Source organism: Lithobates pipiens, unplaced genomic scaffold (assembly GCF_037356315.1).
Source record: "Lithobates pipiens isolate NorthernLeopardFrog02 unplaced genomic scaffold, aLitPip1_a1.2 Scaffold_27, whole genome shotgun sequence".
In the NCBI taxonomy this organism is placed as follows: Eukaryota; Metazoa; Chordata; class Amphibia; order Anura; family Ranidae; genus Lithobates; species Lithobates pipiens.
The window spans coordinates 192,016,468-192,036,474 of record NW_027507788.1 but is presented as its reverse complement, the minus strand read 5'-3'; the positions used below and the strand labels follow the sequence as shown (position 1 = coordinate 192,036,474).

General features: G+C 43.8%; 1 protein-coding gene across 1 annotated transcript in view; it reads left to right on the top strand.

Annotated features, from left to right (window-relative positions):
• The window catches only part of NOC2L (NOC2 like nucleolar associated transcriptional repressor), a 224,624-nt gene that overhangs the window by 146,213 nt on the left and 58,404 nt on the right, over positions 1 to 20,007 (top strand). The window contains exon 15 of the mRNA XM_077458080.1: positions 9,675 to 9,818. Within this exon, the coding sequence (XP_077314206.1) occupies positions 9,675 to 9,818 (144 nt within the window). The remainder of the gene's footprint in view (positions 1 to 9,674; positions 9,819 to 20,007) is intronic.

The following is a 20,007-nucleotide window of genomic DNA, read 5'->3' as shown; positions in this document are numbered from 1 at the left end:
CCAAAGTCCTCTGTACAGCCCACTCCCTTGAATCCATCACCTTTTACAGCCTCTCCCTTATAGCCCCCACTTACTTGCATCCCAGTCACCTCCACAGCCTCCTTCCTTGTACCACCATCTCCTTTACAGCCCCCCCCCCCAATACCCCAGGTCCATTCACAGCACCTCTTTGCACCCCAGTTCCCTTCACAGTCTCCCTTCTTTGCATCCAGTCCTCATTACAGCCCTCCTTACTTGCATCCCAGCCCCCGTTATGCGAATTTCCTTTACCTTCCAGCAAATTTTTCCACTGACAACTCTCTTCTTTCCAATCTTATCTTGTACAGGACCTATCCATTCCAGGAAATAGAAAGCACAAGGCACAGCATGTCCGGGCAGAGAGTGGGAGCTGGGCAAATTTTCAGGAAATTGGTTGCTAGGGACCGCCCAGCATCCTAGCACCAAATCACTGGCTTGTTCACTATAAAAGTTGGGCGGCTCTGGCCCTCTGCCCAGACGGGCAATCCCTTCTGCCTGCTATTAAGGATAAATGCTGTGCCGGTGGTGGAGCAAGGAGGATACCACCCAGGAGAGGACACCCAGGCTGCTAAACAGCAGAGCCGCGGTGCGGATAGGACTGGCTTTCGGTCCATGGGCGGACCGCGGTCCGCCATTTAGTGACGGCTGATGGCCTGCCTTAAGCTGATGTAAAAGCTTTGTGAATTGATCTGAGTGAATTAAAACTGTCAAATTATTGCCTGAACTTAATCATGCAATCAACCAATTTCTGGTTGTTGCTGGAACTTTCAGATGGCAAATTGCTTAGTTTTTGCTGATTTTCTGGGGTTGTATTTATGATTTTCAGTGGTTTTAATGTGGGTGAAGCTGACAAGATTGCTTGCCACATGATCTCAATGAAAAATTTGACAAAGCTTCTGAACCTTCCCACTTTGTCCAAAACTAGAAACAACTTGGCTGGAGTTCTGCTTTAAAGCAGGATTTAGTTCTAGTTGGGGACTTTGTAGTACCCCCAGCCTTTCCATTCAACCCCGTGCATTGGGATTCTTTAATACAAATGTTTGTCAGCGCAACACATCAAAGTCACAATTTTTTTTTCTTCTTTTTTTTTACAGCTTATTTTGGTTACAGTTTAAACAGGTCCATATGGCCTCATTGTTTCTCTTTTCCCTTTGATAGAAAAGGAATTTTAAAAGTTTTGTGCGCAGTTAGACGTGTGAAAAGCCGTTAGAGGCATGCATAGACTTGAAGGGGAGTGTGTCCGGGGTGGCTGGCGCGTGGGCGTGTTGGTGTGCAGCCGTACAGAGAACGCAGTGTGAGCGCCGCATCACTGGCAGCGTGACAGCATCTATCCTGATAATCTCCGGCTGGCGCGGCTCGCCAACGAAGCGCTCTCTTCTGTCTCCGTGACATGCACTCTTCCCCCATGCTGGGAGAAGCACAGGCGGCAGAGTTGTTTTGGCAGACTTCAAATCCCAGCTCCGGAGCGGCGCGTCGCTATTAGTCTCTCTTTATTAACTCTTAGCATTCAAGCACAAGGGCTGTTCTTGCAGACAGGCATCGTCTTTCTCCGGTGCTTGTGTCCGGCATCCGTAGGGTTACAGGCAGTGGTTTGGATGCTTGTCAGAGATCTGTTTTCTTGTTGGGAGGCAGCATGCGCTCCTAGCATTTTCTATTTTCAGCCTGCAGCTAGGAGAGATTCAGGATGCTTTAGTCACTACAGGTCACTGATCCCATATTAATTATGCTGAACTTGGCCGAACAGTCTGCCTCACTTTCTCACTCCAGAAGATGACTTTATGCTGCCCTTTATTTGCACTTCAGCCTTGTGCTCTGCACTTGATATACCTTTCCTTTTTGTACAGAATGCTGTAAGCTTTTAAACCTTTCATGACCAGAGGTCCTCAAAAGTGACCCCTTCAGGAACATCAAATTAAGCAAAGAGAATACCCTTCAAAAGCAGTATATCGGTTCTTGCCTTTTTGCGCTGCAGATTGCTGAACACCACTCTGTTCAAGAGGAATCATTCGCTAAAGCCTTCTATTCAGGAGCCAACACTGGGAGTGCGGATCTCCTGGTGATCGCACGAGCCCAGTAGCTCTTCCACCAACCTCCACGTCTCTGTTGTGACCTCCAGAGTAGGGCTGAAACAACGAATTGATTAATCGACAACTAATCGATTAGGAAATTAATCGATTACTATTTTCATAATCGATTAATCGGCCAGTAACAAAATGGGGTTAAAGTTAATGAGTCTGATGATATTTACCTGATTGACCCTTTAATAGTATATATCTCCTCTAATAGTATATGCAGTATATATCCTCTAATAGTATATGCAGTATATATCCTCTAATAGTATATACAGTATATCTCCTCTAATAGTATATACAGTATATCTCCTCTAATAGTATATACAGTATATCTCCTCTAATAGTATATACACTATATCTCTTCTCTAATGGTATATATAGTATATCTCTCCTCTAATGGTATATACAGTATATATCCCCTCTAATAGTATGTACAATATATCGCTCCTCTAATGGTATATACAGTATATGTATCCTCTAATGGTATATACAGTATATCTTCAATAGTATATACAGTATATATCTCCTCTAATGGTATATACAGTATATCTTCAATAGTATATACAGTATATCTCCTCTAATAGTTTATACAGTATATATCCCCTCTAATATATACAGTATATCTCTTCTGTCTGGTATTCTCAGAGTGGATTCGATATTTTGCTCCCTAACCATATAGTTGGTTATTTATATTTACCACTGCATATAGAGATATTTAAGAATAAATTGCCTTTTTTTAAAACTTTACATATTAACTAAATTATACACCACACCTTTTTTTTACAGTTAATCGAAACAATAATCGGCCAACTAATCGATTATGAAAATAATCGTTAGTTGCAGCCCTACTCCAGAGTAACATGGAGGTCAGCGGGCTGGGTACAGCCCTGCTGAATATATTTAGATAATTTCTGTGGCTGTATTGGTTCCTATTTCTTTGTACCAGGCTAACAATATATCGATAAGTATAGGTACTTTGTATGAGTTTTGTTATATTCTTATTGGGCACATTCGCACAATGTCCACAGAGTTGCGATGATCTGCATTTGCCCAAACTGTGTTAAGAGGCGTATTTCTGGAGCCCGGGATGTCCTGCAGCTGCCGCTTTGACCCATTCGTGTTTGAGTGACTGTAAACAGCTGTGTGTCACAATTTGCATAAAGCGTTGCACGTGCACAGACATAATGTCTTGAATGCACACTATTTAGGTTGGGGACCATACATCTCTGCAAATGTGCTACTTTATACTTCTAGCGGGAAATAGCTGCGTATAACTGCCTTCACTTCCTTATGTTTATGGGTGGCTGTACGCAGTTGGGAAGAAGGAGAATCTGGACAGACGCACTGCGATACGAAAGCCTTTATTGTGTAAAATAACTAATTTTTGCTTCAGCAGGGTACAGGATGAAATAGTTGACGCGTTTCACACTCTCAATAGTGCTTAATCATAGCTATGATTTACCACTTTCTGACCAGGGCACGCCGATGTACGTCAGCAGAAGGGCACGTGCAGGCATATTGGCATACAGGTACGTCCAATCTTAAATTCCACCCTGCCATCACAAGCGCGCCACCGGCGGCGCGCTCGCATGCTGGTAGGGCCCCCCGTGAGTCCGGTCGCGTGTCCCGTGGACTCGATCGCCTCACGGGTCGGCTGAACTTGGAGATCTCCCCGTTTTGCCTAGCAACAAGTGACGCTGATCTCTGCTCTGGAGTAGAGATCAGTGTTCACTAAAAAAAAGCCCAGCCCCCAACAGTTAGTAACACACCCCTACACTGCCACCCACTGGTTAACCCCTTCACTGCCAGTGTCATTTACACAGGAATCAGTGCATTTGTATAGCAGTGATTGCTGTATAAATGACAATGGTCCCAAAAATTTGTCAAAAATGTCCGATGTGTCCGCCACAATGTTGCAGTCACAATAAAAATCGCTGATCGCTGCCATTACTAGTAAAAAAAAATATTAATAAAAATGACATAAAATTATCCCCTAGTTTGTAAACGCTATAACTTTTGCGCAAACCAATCAATAATCACTTATTGCGTTTTTTTTAATTTTTTTACCAAAAATATGTAGAAGAATACGTATCGGCCTAAACTCAGGGAAAAAAATGTTTTTTTAAATCTATTTTTGGGGGATATTTATTATAGCAAAAAGTAAAAAATAATGCGTTTTTTTTTTCTAAATTGTCGCTCTACTTTTGTTTATAGCGCAAAAAATAAAAACCGCAGGGGTGATCAAATACCACCAAAAGAAAGCTCTATTTGTGGGGAAAAAAAAGGATGTTGGGATGGGATGGGATGTTTTGTTTGGGAGCCACGTCGCATGACCGCGCAATTGTCAGTTAAAGCCATGCAGTGCCGAGTCACAAAAAGTTGTCTGGTCTTTGGCCAGCAAAATGGTCCGGGGCTGAAGTGGTTAAGCACTATTGAGAGTGTGAAACGCGTCAACTATTTCATCCTGAACCCTGCTGCTCATGTACCAATTTTTATTTTACACAATAAAGGCATTTGTATCGGAGTGCGGCTGTCCAGATTCTCCTTCATTACTACATGCTGAGCCTGCACCTGCTGCTTCCACCTTGAGGAGAGTGTTGCCTATAACACACCTTTTCTTCTGGCTGTATGTAGTTCCAGGACATCCCAGGCACCAGAAACGCGCGGCTTTTTTTTTTACACTGCACTTGCTCCCATGTGCATGAAGCCAATAAAAGATGAAGACCGCAGGCGTGCATTATGCACAGTAGAACACTATGAAGGGAAACAAATCCAAAATGTTTTGTTTTATTTTTTCGTGTTTTAGGCTGGGTTCACATTGCAGCGATGCGGGAATGCTGCGAATCCGCGGCGGGTTCCCGCATCGCATACCTCCCGGCGGCAGTTCACACTGCCCTATGCGAACTGCTGGGAGTGTCAGTGAAACGTTAATGACACCCCCAGATCAGTTTGCATATCGCAGTGCGATCTGCAAACTCGGACAGGAATCGGATCGCATGGTGTGAACACCCATGTGATCCGATTCTGCTGCGGACCAAAAAAAGGGTCCTGTGCGAGTTTGGGTCGGGTGCGATGCGAATTCAGCCATACTATCTTCATGGCTGAACTCGCATCGCACAGAGATCGGATGTGATTTGCAGTGCGGTGCGAATCACATCCGGTTCTCGTAGCCGCAGCAGTGTGAACCCAGCCTTAATATGCATATAGCGGGAACGGTTTAGAAACCGAGGGGTTTTGTTCTGTCTGTATCTCAACTTGGGGGTCTTTACTTCCTTTTCTGCCCCAGTAACTACATATTGGAAGTGATGGGAATGTCGAAACAATTCTCAAAGATGTTCTGATCCTTCTCATTTTTTTTTATTTTATCTGCGTGACCTCAAAGTAGAATTTTAGCTCCCTTCCTGCCTCAGTGATGGTGGAAAATAGTTACCTTGGGGTGGTCTTGACCCTAAGGCAGCCCATAGATTAGCCAGTTTTTATTTTTTATTTTTTTAAAAGCTATTAAAAAAAAAAAAATATTCCCATCCACACACTTGATTGGGGAAGCCTCTCTGCTAAGCTTTTGTATTCTCTGACAGCTGGGAGAACTTCAGAATACAATGATCAGCATTTTAGGCTATAGCCTGCAGCGCTGATCGAGTGGGGAACATCCAAAAGGGTGGTTGTACAGAAATCAATCTACCGATCTTGCATGATTAGGCGAGAGTTAAGCCAGCCATACATGGATCGGAGTTCAGCTGGCTCAGCAGGGACTGGCTGAATTTCAATCCATGTATGGGCAGGGAGGTTGTGCAGGAGTCTCGCCTAATCATCCGCTATTGGGGTGGGAAGCTTTCCCTGCTCTGCTTCTGTTTTTAACAAATAAGAAAAGGAAGCGCAGACCTTAGTGCCGTTAATCCTTCTATTATGACTCAAAGGATTAACTGCGCTTCCTTTTGTTTTCCCAATTTGTCAGCTACCCACAGGCTATTGGAAGCTGCAAGACCCTTGAGCCATTCAGCCACTGTTACTAATTAGAAGTGACTTTTTGGGCTAAATATGGAGTAGAATTTGTTCGGTGCGATTGTAAGGACAGCACTACAGCTTTTATGTTTAATTTCTGCCAGTCAGAAAAAGGTAGCAGAGTAGATGGGCAAAAGGCACATAGCTTTTGAGGGTATTGGGTACAGCAGGCTGTAAATCTGAAAACTTTATGTAACTTTTTTTCAGGGCAAAAGTGATAATTGTTAGAAATGTGGCGATTTCAGCAAGTCCTCGTTTTAAACAGTTTTTTTAATTAGAGTTCTTTAATTCTGTGTAGCCAGGTGTACTGGGACTGATGCACAAAATGGTGTTTTAATTTGCCCTCTTAGCCTGAGCTATAAACTGTGTGGATACTGGAAATGGGATAGACACATAACGCCGTCTAAGAAGAACCAGATGCGGTTCTCTACAGGTCACACACAGATTAGGCTGCCGAGCGCTTCGAGCTGACGTTAGCACGGAAATTTGGAAAGCTGCCCCCTTGTCCCCCTCCTTTTTTCATGCGTCATCTATTAGACCACACGTTGACACATCGGAGACCCCCAGGCTGTCTGCGGCTCAGGGCTCTGTTAGTAGTTTGCCTCTCTTGTCCCTGCCCGATCCCAGATGTGAACGCACACAAGAGGGGGGGGGGGGGCTGGGAAGAGAGCCTGCAGTCTTCTGCCAAAGGGATTTCACACAGATGTGCAAACAGCCGTTCTGTGCTTTGTGGTACTGTGGCCTCCGGGTGTGTACGGAGATGGGTGGGGGTCGGGTCACTACAGTTTAGAGCTTTTTGAAAAAAAATGGTCCAATACCGTTTTTTGTTTTAATAAATTGAGCACACAAAATTGTATTGTAAATTTAGAAAAAGCAATGACCTTTATGTGCAAAAAGAAACATATGCTCCCAAAGTTCATTCACCATTGCATGATTTGAATTTCACAAGTGGATGGGGTGGACACATGAATGCTTTTTCCGGCTTTTTGGTACAAGATGGACAATATGTTGCTTCTTCAAGGAAACAGCACCTCAATTTATTATTATACTGTTATTTCAGTTACATAAGAGCGCTCTGTAAGCTACTAAGAACTGTAGTATGGGCCCCTCTCCTCCCTCTGATATTTGTATAAGAAAACACACATACATCCATTGCTTCAGTTTGATGCTGCAACTGTTCGCCTACCGGATCTAAGCCCACGAACTGAGCAATCACATGACTGCTGATCACTCGGTCTTTAGACACCATAAGTCATCCTCTGCTCTGTCCTTCCAGCGCTCACTCGCTGGTGAGTGGGTGGGAGTAGCTATTTTCTGCTCTCAGCCGACTACCAAAGCCAGCTGTTAATAAGCTGGCTGGGTGCATCCCGACCATATAGTTGGAATTCTTTCAGGGCCTGGAGGTGCTCTGTGATGTAAGCTGATAACGGGCAATAGCCTGCTATTAGCTGACTGTAGGTCACAGGAAAGCAAAAGTAAGTGCTCTCTTGTGGCCCAGAAGAGAAGTATGGCCAAAGCTTCTCTTTTATAATACCCTTTATCCTGGGGGTCTTCCAGACAGGTCATGTCCTGGGGGTCTTCTGGAAGGTCAAGTGACATCCTGAGGTCTTCTTCCTCTTTTGGCCATTGTGTCCAGTCTTTAATACCGTAGAGAGAGCAGCATAGCATTGTCAGCATTGGTCTCTGAAGTATTGTACTGTGGTCCCAGTAGGTGTAATGAAGCACCCCTTGGGGGGGGGGGGGGAGGGGGGTACCGTACCGTGGATGGCAGGAAGTTACTTAAATGATGAATGTCTGTTGTAACCAAGGACAGAAACTACAGAACACCTCTACCTCTCCGTATCGCCATAACATATTGGACGTGTTCTGTTGTCCTAATACAGTTCCTGATAAAATTGCTTGAAGTCTGCAGAGTGGGGGACAACACTGGATTTCTGGCAAAATTGTATTTTTTTAAATTTATTTAACAGATATAAGTAAACGCTTTCAATTGTATATTTAACTTGCCAAAGTGGAGCAAATAAGAGACGTTCCTTATTAAAGTTTTTACCTATTTTAAGCAAAGATTTGGTACCTCTCTATATAAATGCTTTGGCCCATAGCGTAGATGTTTCCATTGAGTATTTCAGCTCTTGATGAATTACCCTACTAATCAGGTAGGCTACCCGTCACATTGAATGACCAGTTGGAATGAGGGTCAGGGGCAGAGCCAAGCTCAACTTTTACAGGCAAGGCCCTAATTTGCTCAAGGCCCGAAAACCACCCAGAAATCGACCGGGGTAGTGGACGACCCCTCCCGCCGCTTCTAAAAGTGACCATGGGGCCAATGCTCTGCTCAGAGCACTTTTATGAAAGACCGGCACCTGAGTGGGGGGAGGGTGGTGGGTTGGCGGGTGCTATACACTAGTAGAATGGTTGAAGTTTGTAATTTTTGGAGTGTTATTTTTATTTTCTAATTATTAATGCGGTCAATTCAATGTTTTTGACCACTATCATGATAAAATTCAAAGGCGCCAGATGGAAAATATTTTTGTACAAACAAATTCCTACCAGTATATGTGGTTTTCATTTTGGAAGGTCCACGTGTTCCAAAATTGAATTTTAAAGGGATTGTATTATTTAAAATAACAAACATGTTATACTTACCTCCACTGTGCAGCTCGTTTTGCACAGAGTGGCCCCGAACCTGCTCTTCTGGGGTCCCTCGGCGGCTGTCTCGGCTTCCTCCCTCAGGTGCTTCTCACGTTCATGAGAGCTCCCTCGCAGGGTGATAAGCACCTGCGGGCGCGCTCCCGTGATACAGCCGGCGGCTATAGCCGCTCGCTGTATCACACGGCCCCGCCCCCCGGCGCTCCGCGTCAGTGGATTGATTGACAGCAGCGCGAGCCAATGGCTGCACTGCTTTCCATCCATCCACTCCAGCCAATCAGCGGCCAGGCTGAACGGTGGAAAGGATGTCGGGGGACGAGCGTGGGACTTTCGAGGGGTGAGGTAAGTAAAACGGGGGGGGGGGGGGCTGGGGGCGCGGGCACTGTCAGATGTTTTTTCACCTTAACGCATAGAATGAAAGGGTGAAAAAACTTTTACCTTTACAACCCCTTTAACTTCAAAGGTAGTTTTGAAGTATTTTCGAACAACATTTGTCAAGTCAATAAATGTACTGAAAATTGCATGGATGATCATATGAATGTTTGTTTGAAAATGTGTTAGTGTATGGCCAGCTTTACTTCCTGTTTAGTCATCAGGGCAGGAAGTGTGGCAAAATCTTCTTAAACCAGGATAGAGTAGTAAAATTCTAACAGAAGTTTCAATTTGTTTCCGTTCTAACCAAAGTGGGAGTTCTACTTAAAAGTAACATAAAAAGTAACCTCTGCCTATCTATTTTTTTTCCCCACCATATATACTACATTTTAAATTGCTTAGGTTTGTGATGGGTATGCTTTTACTCATCTCCAAAGGGTGTTGTCACGCTGTATCCTTTCTGTGTATCTCCTTACCAGTTAATTGTTGCCCAAGATTTCTACTGGCAAGCCTTTAACGCCACAGATTTTTTTTGTATAAAATTCTTTTTTGTCCTTGCAGCTGAAATCTTTCCTAAAGGAATGTAAAGTATCCAATTATTGCAAGCCAGTGCGCCAACTGCTGGAGAAGATCCAAGAGAATTCGTCCTACATAACTAGCAAAAGACAGAAGTCTGCCTTTGGGGTGTCTGATAGGGAAGCTGTGGTAAGTAGACAACTGGGACATTTTAGATGCCATAAATGCTGTGCTATCCCAGAATGCGTAGCCCTGTGCGATTAGCTATGTGTGACCAAGTCCTGTTCCAGATACCTTTCCCTAAGTAAAGTTTAAACCTATATTGCTTACAACTGACTGGATTTTCAATAGGAATATATAGCGTTTTTTGTTTTTTTTAGGATATTGACAACAGCTTGGCTGATGACCCTTAAACCCCTTTCACACTGGGGCCGCCCATGCAGTAGCGGTAAAGCGCTGGTCGTTTTAGCATTGCTTTGCCGCTGTTTAAGCGGCGCAGGACTTTTTATAATGTCTCGAAAGTGCACTGCCCCAGTGTGAAAGCCCTCGGGCTTTTACACTTGGGCAGCATGGGAGGCAATTTTCAGGTGCTTTACAGGTGCTGTTTATAGCGCTAAAATGTCTGAAAACTGAAAAGTGTGAAAGGGATCTTAGTCGCAGACAAAGTACCTATGCACCTTACCAGATGAATTTGCTGCAGCTACAAAAAACACTAAAGAGGCTTACAAAACAGTTAAGTAAAGATTTTGCTTACACAAAAGTACAGTCAAATAATCAGTTAAAAACAGGTTTGTATTAACCCACAAAGCCTGGCAATCGGGTTGGTGGTATTTAAATCAAAATCAAGTACATACAAAAAGTGTTGAAAACGTATGGAAATAGTATGGACAGAACCTCTTATATGTGTAGCCCCTACCACAAGATTTATATTAACATGTATGTACACATACATCTGATCCAGTAAGGGCCACCAAGGCAACCTTCCAGAGGTATATCAATTCAATCTAGCGCATAAAGTAAGCAGAGTAGCTGTAGACTGGAGGAGTTTGACTTTCTCAATGTGTTTCACTGACTTGCTTATTCAGGAAAGGGAGTACAAAGAACATGAGGATAGATCAGCTATGGAATTATTGCAGTAGGTATCACTGCCAGCAAAATAGGCACAGCGAGGGCGGTACCATGATACAGGCTGCCAGTCCTTAAAGTGGTTGTAAACCCTTACAACACACTTTAACCTACAGGTAAGCCTAGATTAAGGCTTACTTGTAGGTCCAAGAAATATCTCCTAAACCTATACGGTTTAGGAGATGCATAGTAGTCCATTATTCTTTACCTTTGCAGGGAATGAAAGAGGAAGTAAACCCATCAGGGTTTACTTCCTCTTTAAGCCACATGAATGAATGGGCAAAATACACTGAAGAAATGTTCCTTTTTTGGGGAGGACCCCACGCTTTTATTTATATATTTTTTTTTGGCATGACGCCCTCTTCAATCCCCCCACAGGGCCTAATATAGATTGGGTCGATACCCCACATTTTTTTTTTTTTTTTTTTTTAATCCTGGCCTTTTATTTATATTCCGCTGTCAACTGGAAATCCCCACTGACAGCAGGGCCGACTCGTTGTTAGGAAAACAGCAGGAGTCGGCTTCTTAACAACCGATGACTCGTTGCTGACAGGAAGGGTGAGTCATTGGTTGTTAGGACCCCGGCGGGTGCCTTGGCCCCTTTTTTCCAGTGAAGGAAGCCCTTAAAGCGTATAAAGACATTTTGGAAAGGATCATGCCCAACTTTGTGGGAACAGTTTGGGGAAGGTCCCTTCCTGTTCCCCTGTTCCAACATGACTAAGCATCAGCGCACAAAGCAAAGTCCATAAAGACACAGATGAGGAAATTTGGGGTGGAGGAACTTGGCCTGCACAGAGTCCTGATAGTCCCAATAGAACACCTTTGGGATGAATTAGAGTGCAGAATCTGAGCCAGGCCTTCTCATCCGCATCAGTGACTGACATCATAAAAGAAAATCCTAAATTTTGGGTTGTCCCCAGAAAAGTAATAAAGGGGAAATCTTTCAATGGTGACATGAGAGCCCCCAAGAGATTCCCTTAATTTGCAGAGACTTCCTCTTGCATCCTATTTTGGCAGTGGGAAAGGACGTGCCAATAAATCTCCCCAATGGGGCAATGATGGCAAAAATAAACCTTACCGGGTTGTGAGTGTACAGCTTGTATAACAGTCTAAATTTGATGTCCCCTCAAAATAACTCTAATAATAATAGCCTTTTAATGTCTCAACCGCTGGCAACAAAAGTGAGTACACCGCTAAGTGAAAATGTCCAAATTGGGCCCAATTAGTAATTTTCCCTCCCTGGTGTCATGTGACATGTTAGCGTTATTATGTCTCAGGTGCGAACAAGGAGCGTGTGTGTTAAATTTGGTGGTGTTGCTCTCACTCTCGCATACTGGTCACTGGAAGTTCAACATGGCACCTTATGGCAAAGAACACTCTAAAAATCTGAAAAAGAGGTGGTGTTCTATGTAAACATGGCCTAGGCTATAAGAAGATTGCCAAGGCCCTGAAACTGAGCTGCAGCACGGTGGCCAAGACCATACAGCGGTTTAACAGGACAGGTTCCATTCAGAACAGGCCTCACCGTGGTCGACCAAAGGAGATGAGCACACATGCTCAGCGTCTTATCCAGAGGTTATCTTTGGGAAATAGATGTATGAGTGCATGGATTACTGAAACCATGTCCTATGGTCTGATGAGACCAAGATAAACTTAGGAGAGGAGTACAAAGGCAAGTGTGTTTTGCCTGCAGTCAAGCATGGTGGTGGGAGTGTCATGGTCTGGGGCTGCATGAGTGCTGCCGATACTGGGGAGCTACAGCTCATTGAGGGAACCATGAAAGCCAACATGTACTGACTAGGGGTGCAACGAAAATTCACTGATCCGTGAACCGAAGGGGTCACCCCGCTCGGATCGGCTCCGCGGTCTCGGCCTTAGGAAAGGCCACGGCTTCGGCCTAGCTCCGAAGCGGCGGCCATCTTTTTACACCCAGGCCGTTTACAATGTGTTCGCTCCGACGGAGCAATCGATTGTAAACAAACTGGCGTTATGTCACAACGCCGGTTCCTCTCTCCCCTCTCTCTACTAATCTGTACAGTGGAGGGGAGAGATCGGATGGAAGCAGCCATCCCACCATACCCTGCCAATGCTCTGCCGTACCCTGCCAATGCTCTGCCATACCCTGCCAATGCTCTGCCGTACCCAGCCATACTCTGCCAATGCTCTGTCGTACCCAGCCATACTCTGCCAATGCTCTGCCGTACCCAGCCAATATTACAGTGGGGGAGATTGTGGATATTACAGTGGGGACTATATGGTGGTGGAATTTTCACAGGTTTTTGCAAATTAAATTATTATTTGCTGATCCGAAAAAATTATCCGATCCATTACTCTGATCCGAGGAACGATCCGATCCATGAGTTTTTTGATCCGTTGCACTCCTAGCACTGACCTACTGAAGCAGAGCATAATCCCCTCCCTTCGGAGACTGGGCCGCAGTGAAGTACTCCAACATAACGACTCCAAACACACTTCCAAGACAACCACTGCCTTGCTAAAGAAGCTAAAGGCGATAGACTGGCCATGCATGTCTCCAGACCTAAACCCTATTGCACATCTGTGAGGCATATTCAGATAGAAGGTAGAAGAGCGCAAGATCTCTTAACATCCACCAGCTCTGTGATGTTCTCATGGAGGAGTGGAGAAGGACTCCAGTGGCAACCTGTGAAGCTCTGGTGACCTCCATGCCCAGGAGGGTTAAGGCAGTGCTGGAAAATAATGGTGGCCACACAAAATACTGACACTTTTCGCCCAATTTAGACATTTTCATTTAGTTCTGTACTCAATTTTGTTGCCAGCAGTTTGGACATTAATGGCTGTGTGTTGAGTTATTTTTAGAGGACAGCAAATTTACACAGTTATACAAGCTGTACACTCACTACTTTACATTGTAGCAAAGTGTCATTTCGTCAGTGTTGTCACATGAAAAGGTATAATAAAATATTTACAAAAATGTGAGGGGTGTACTCACTTTTGTGAGATACTGTGTATAACTTTTGCATTTACCTTGGAGTGTCCCCTTGCATAGGGTTGGTCTGATCCCTTAGTTGTGCGTGTAGCCTGTTCCGTGGGGTAGCCCTGTAATTTAACACAGCCTGTGAAGTTCTGCAGGTGAAACTTGCAGCATGTCACATTGGATAAACACCACCTGATATGCTATGTGTGAAGCAAATGACAGTGTTTAGTACAGAGGAAATTGGTAAGCCGTTTACTGTCATCAGGGTAATGTGTAGGATGCTCTCAGTGTAACTGAATCCCTTAACTGTGATATTGAACCGGCAAATGACCTTCCGTCCCTTAGATATCAGTAATTGTCATTAGACCCACCTACTGCTCTTGGACCCTGTTTTTGCTTGGTGGACCTCCCACGAATTGCACTGCAGTACATTGCAGGCACCTCTGTCTCCAAAGGGAGCAGATAAATCTTGATAATTAGCATTCTGTTGTTTGCTGGCTGACGGAGCCTGATCTCCTCTGCAACCCTAGAACAGCACGCACGGATGTAATGCCTTCATAAATATTTTAATGGCAGTCTGCTGGTAATATAAATCAGGGGGCTGGGAGTGCTAGAAGCCATCCACAGACACTCTGGCACCACCTCGCAGGGACAGCAGCAATGGGAAAGTGTCAGATCATAGACGCCCACGTGTTGTGGTCTCTGCAGTAGGATAGAGCTGTGCTGGGGGATTGCAGGTGGTGCCACTTAGAGATGTGCTGGGTCTATATAGTTGTAGGGGAAGAGGAGACACATCAAGGGCTCCATTCTTATTACTGGCATGTCATTACTAGAGTTGACAAGTCCTGCATTAAGTGTCTTGGATAATGCCCCTATTATTTAAAGAGCCTGTACACCAAAAATCCCCAAAAAGTAGTGCACATCTTTCATTTTTCTATATAACTGGGTCATTTTCTGGTTTGTGTTTTTCACTTAAATTGCTGTTTGTATTTAACATAAGTAAATCACATTTTATGCTGAAATGAAAAGTGTTTCCAAAGCCTAAACATTTTTATCTTAATGCATTCCTTGCATTAGGGTGAAAATGTTTAGGAATCAGCATCCCCCCCCCCCCCTTTACTTACCTGAGCCCTTGCTCAATCCAACGCTGTGCACATCTTCATGTTTTCCGTTCTTCACTCCCCTCACTTCAGGGTCTCGCTGGCTTTGCTGGGTTATCGGGCGACACAGTGGTGTAGTGGTTAGCACTCTCACCTAGCAGTAAGAAGGGTCGCTGGTTCAAATCCCAACCACGACACTACCTGCCTAGAGTTTGCATGTTCTCCCTGTGCCTGCGTGGGTTTCCTCTGGGTATTCCGGTTTCCTCCCACACTCCAAAGACATGCAGGTAGGTTAATTGGCTTCTGTCCAAAATTGGCCCTAGTATATGAATGGGACCTTGGATTGTGGGCTCCTTGAGGGTAGGGACCAATGTGAGTGTGCAATGTACAGGGATAAGAACAATTGTAGACACTCACTCATGTTGAACTGGATGGACTGGTGCCCCTATGGGAAGCAGATTCCCATTGGGTACACTGGACAGAGAGGAGGGGCCAGGAGCTACAGGCACAAAGCAGGCAAGTATAAACATTTTTTCTTTTTTTTACTTTACAATTGCTTTCATTGTTTTACATTTTATTGTAGGGGCAGGTTCAGATATAATCCGGGGTCAAATAGACAGGAACTTTTTCCATTCTCTGATTTGTAGTGGGCATGTGTCCAATTTAATTATGGATGAGAGTTACCCTGCTGGACATTGTTAATCTTGTAGGGCATTTTGTTGACATATAGCATCATTCAATAATGCATATGTATAAGTGGTTGTTGGCATAATTTGTTGAGGTCTTTTTGCCTGCTTGTTCAGTCTTCTGGGACTGGTATTACTTAAATATAAAATTGCTTTTTAATGTTCCGTAGTCGTCTATTCACCAAGGGTAGATAATAGCCTCATTCCTACTTATGAAGCATTGTATAACTTCTAGTTGTACTGAGAGAAGCCATTGTTTACAAAACTCGTTGGGTCATTACGACAGTGACCTCACCTTTTTAGACCCATTCAGTTAAAGGGAGCTGCAAAGGAAGCTTTGTATACTTTGATCTCTAAATCTGGCCTTTGCACCTGTAAAATTGTGCCAGAAAATTATCCGAATGTTTGATTTATCGAAAAGTTAAAGCGGACAAGTTGACAATTTGTTTCAACCGAGGTAAGCAAAAATTCCAAAAATAAGGATGGAATGGGGACAACATTCTTATAATTTAAGGTTGCTCCCAGCTGAGTAAAGTCCCAATTAGTCATAGGTGCATGCGCTTGTCAAAGTTCATTCAAAGTAGAACGTTTGTTCTGTGTTAAACAAATCATTGGCATAGTACTTGAATGAAAAGTCGTTCAAAATTAGCCGAGTCTATAAAAGCACCATGAAATGGTTGGACAAGTGATTTATATGCTTTCTTGCCTGAACTTTCAAATTAAATTCTACAGTGCAGCTTCTTTCATACTGCAGCGCTTTTAAAATGCATTATTTAAAAAACAAAAAAAAAATGCATTGCGTTTTATATGCCTTGCATTACAGTCCATATCCTTGACTAGCTAGTTGTTAAGGATGACGTTGGGTGCCTGCTCCTTATCAACCAGCTATTCATTGGTTGTTAAGGACACCAGTGGGCTAGCACCACTAGAACCCGGGGGAAGGAGGCTGGGGACAGCAGAATTGACATCCACCAGGTGGAAGACTGAGCACTAGTGGTACTAGTGACCACCAAAGAGGAGAGAAGGGTGGCATTGCTTTACTTACCTGCTGATTGTTAAGGAACCAGCTTTCATACTGCAGCGCTTCTAAAACACTGTTTTTAAAATGCATAATGTGTTTTAATTGCGTTGCATTACAGCTCATATGCATGAGTGCCTGGTTACTAAAGATGGTTGCGACTGCCCGCTACAGCATAATGACCTCAAAAGCGCACCTAATACTGAACCCTGGGTTTCTTTTTGGTGCATCTTGGGTGCGCTTTTTAAAAGCACTCACAAGATGTAGTATGCAGGACTTTTCAAACCGCAGTACAAATGCAGCGCAGCTATGTGAAAGGTCACATAGAATTTAAAAGTAAATAATTTTGATGCACTTTTGTCCTGCTGGAAAGGTGCATTTCAGCGCAGCAAAAGCACATCAGTGGGAAAGGTGTCCAACTCATAGTGCTTTGAGAATCCTTTATCTTAATGTTAACATTGTATATAAAAAAAAAAATCTGTTAAAATACACACACTCGCACACCCATACTCACTATCCCTCAGTATTAGGCCTTGGTCACACAGGCATATTTAAGCGTTTGCCTTTGTCCCTGCACAGGCAGTCCCATTCATGTCCGTTGGGACACAGTGGCTGTATGTATACAGCCAATAATTTCAAATTGACAGCTCTGCAGGCGCGTGTCACTTCAGACATCGTCAGCTGGACGATAAAAAAAAAAAAAAAACGAAACTTCTATGCCCAGCTTTAGTCTGTAAAAGTTCTCCTTAATCGAAGTCATGTTATAGCCTTCAGTATTTGCTCATTTTCAACTGGACTTATTTTGTAATGTTGAAGACATTTCTAGGATGCAGGTATAACTTGCAGTGCCGCTCTAAGCTGTGATCTCCCTGTTGGTTGCAGTGAAGGGAACAGGCACCTATGCTCCATTCAGGGGTGAAGAAGCATCATCAGAGAAAAGGAGGAGAACCGCTCAACCGATCTAGTGAATGAATGTGGCCTTAGCCAGTGGCACTTCAGCTACACCCCCTGACATGTTTCGCCTTGTGCATCGGGGCTTGGTCACAGAAAGCATTTGTGTGGGAAACATGTCTGGCCTGGCTGAGGTCAAACTCATTCACATATTCATGCATTTGGTCAGTGAGCAGTGCTCCTTCCTTCCTCTGATGACATTTGTAGGATGGTTAGCATTGGCTTGGACACATTTCATGGCATCATGGTGCTGAATTAAGGTAACAGAGTTGACCTTGTGGGTATAAATGTTAGCATAATTTCCCTGTACTCGTTTGAACTGATAAAGCCACTTTAGAGATAAAATGTCTTCCATATTACTAAGAAAGCCCAGTTGCATATGTCTAACTACTACTAGCGATCAGAAGTTCTCTTCCACTGATCTGATTTTCCTAATCTGAAATTTGACTTCTAAACTTTATGCATAATCGTGTTTGTTTTCTTTTTTGTTTTTTGATTGAGTCATTGTCTGTCCATATTGCATAAAGTACTTACGCACATGTAAGTTGTATCTGACGGAAATCCTGGGGCTTCCATTTGCTGGATGACGTCAAGTGAACCTGTGGGTACCTTTGGAATAGCACACAGGGGACTCTAAGCTCTCAGAAGGATTAATTATTACAGGGACATTCTTTATTTCCTTCTATAACCGCTTCCCGCTGTATTGTCCCTGGGGGACAAGAGAATATCCCAGTCATTGTGTTCCCCTATTCTGCCTGATCTTCTGTGTTTTGATACAGGCTTTGCATACATCTAAAAGGCACAGACGTCTGTGTTTCACAGATAGTAACTACAGTTGTGCTCATACAGTGGTGTGAAAAAGTGTTTGCCCCCTTCCTCATTTCCTGTTCCTTTGCATGTTTGTCACACTTAAGTGTTTCGGAACATCAAACCAATTTAAACAATAGTCAAGGACAACACAAGTAAACACAAAATGCAATTTTTGTAAATGAAGGTGTTTATTATTAAAGGTGAAAAAAAATCCAAACCATCATGGCCCTGTGTGAAAAAGTGATTGCCCCCCTTGTTAAAACATACTATAACTGTGGTTGTCCACACCTGAGTTCAATTTCTCTAGCCACACCCAGGCCTGATTATTGCCACACCTGTTCACAATCAAGGCATCACTTAAATAGGAGCTGCTTGACACAGTAAGGTCCACCAGAAGATCCTTAAAAGCTACACATCATGCAGAGACCCAAAGAAATTCAGGAACAATTGAGAAAGAAAGTAATTGAGATCTATCAGTCTGGAAAGGGTTATAAAGCCATTTCCAAAGCTTTGGGAATCCAGCGAACCACAGTGAGAGCCATTATCCACAAATGGCGAAGACATGGAACAGTGGTGAACCTTCCCAGGAGTGGCCGGCCGCCCAAAATTACCCCAAGAGCGCAGCGACGACTCATCCAAGAGGTCACAAAAGACCCCACAACAACGTCCAAGGAACTGCAGGCCTCACTTGCTTCAGTTAAGGTCAGCGTTCATGGCTCCACCATCAGGAAAAGACTGGGCAAAAATGGCCTGCATGGCAGAGTTCCAAGGAGAAAACCACTGCTGAGCAAAAAGAACATCAAAGCTCGTCTCAATTTCTCCACAACACATCTTGATGATCCCCAAGACTTTTGGGACAACATTCTGTGGACCGATGAGACAAAAGTGGAAATCTTTGGAAGGTGTGTGTCCAAGTATATCTGGCGTAGAAGGAACACTGCATTTCATAAAAAGAACATTATACCAACAGTAAAATATGGTGGTGGTAGTGTGATGGTCTGGGGCTGTTTTGCTGCTTCAGGACCTGGAAGACTTGCCGTGATAAAAGGAACTATGAATTCTGCTGTCTACCAAGAGATCCTGAAGGAGAATGTCCGACCATCTGTTCGTGTACTCAAGCTGAAACGAACTTGGGTTCTGCAGCAGGACAATGATCCTAAACACACCAGCAAGTCCACCACCGAATGGCTGAAGAAAAACAAAATGAAGACTTTGGAGTGGCCTAGCCAAAGTCCTGACCTGAATCCTATTGAGATGTTGTGGTATGACCTTAAAAAGGCCGTTCATGCTCGAAAACCCTCTAATGTAACTGAATTAGGACAATTCTGCAAAGATGAGTGGGCCAAAATTCCTCCAGGACGCTGTAAAAGCCTCATTGCACGTTATCGCAAACGCTTGGTTGCAGTTGTTGCTGCTAAGGGTGGCCCAACCAGTTATTAGGTTTAGGGGGCAATCACTTTTTCACACAGGGCCATGATGGTTTGGATTTTTTTTCACCTTTAATAATAAACACCTTCATTTACAAATTGCATTTTGTGTTTACTTGTGTTGTCCTTGACTATTGTTTAAATTGGTTTGATGTTCCGAAACACTTAAGTGTGACAAACATGCAAAGGAACAGGAAATGAGGAAGGGGGGCAAACACTTTTTCACACCACTGTAAGTTTACATACCCTGGCAGAAGTTCTTGGCCATTTTTCAGAGAATATGAATGCTAACAAAAACTTTTCTT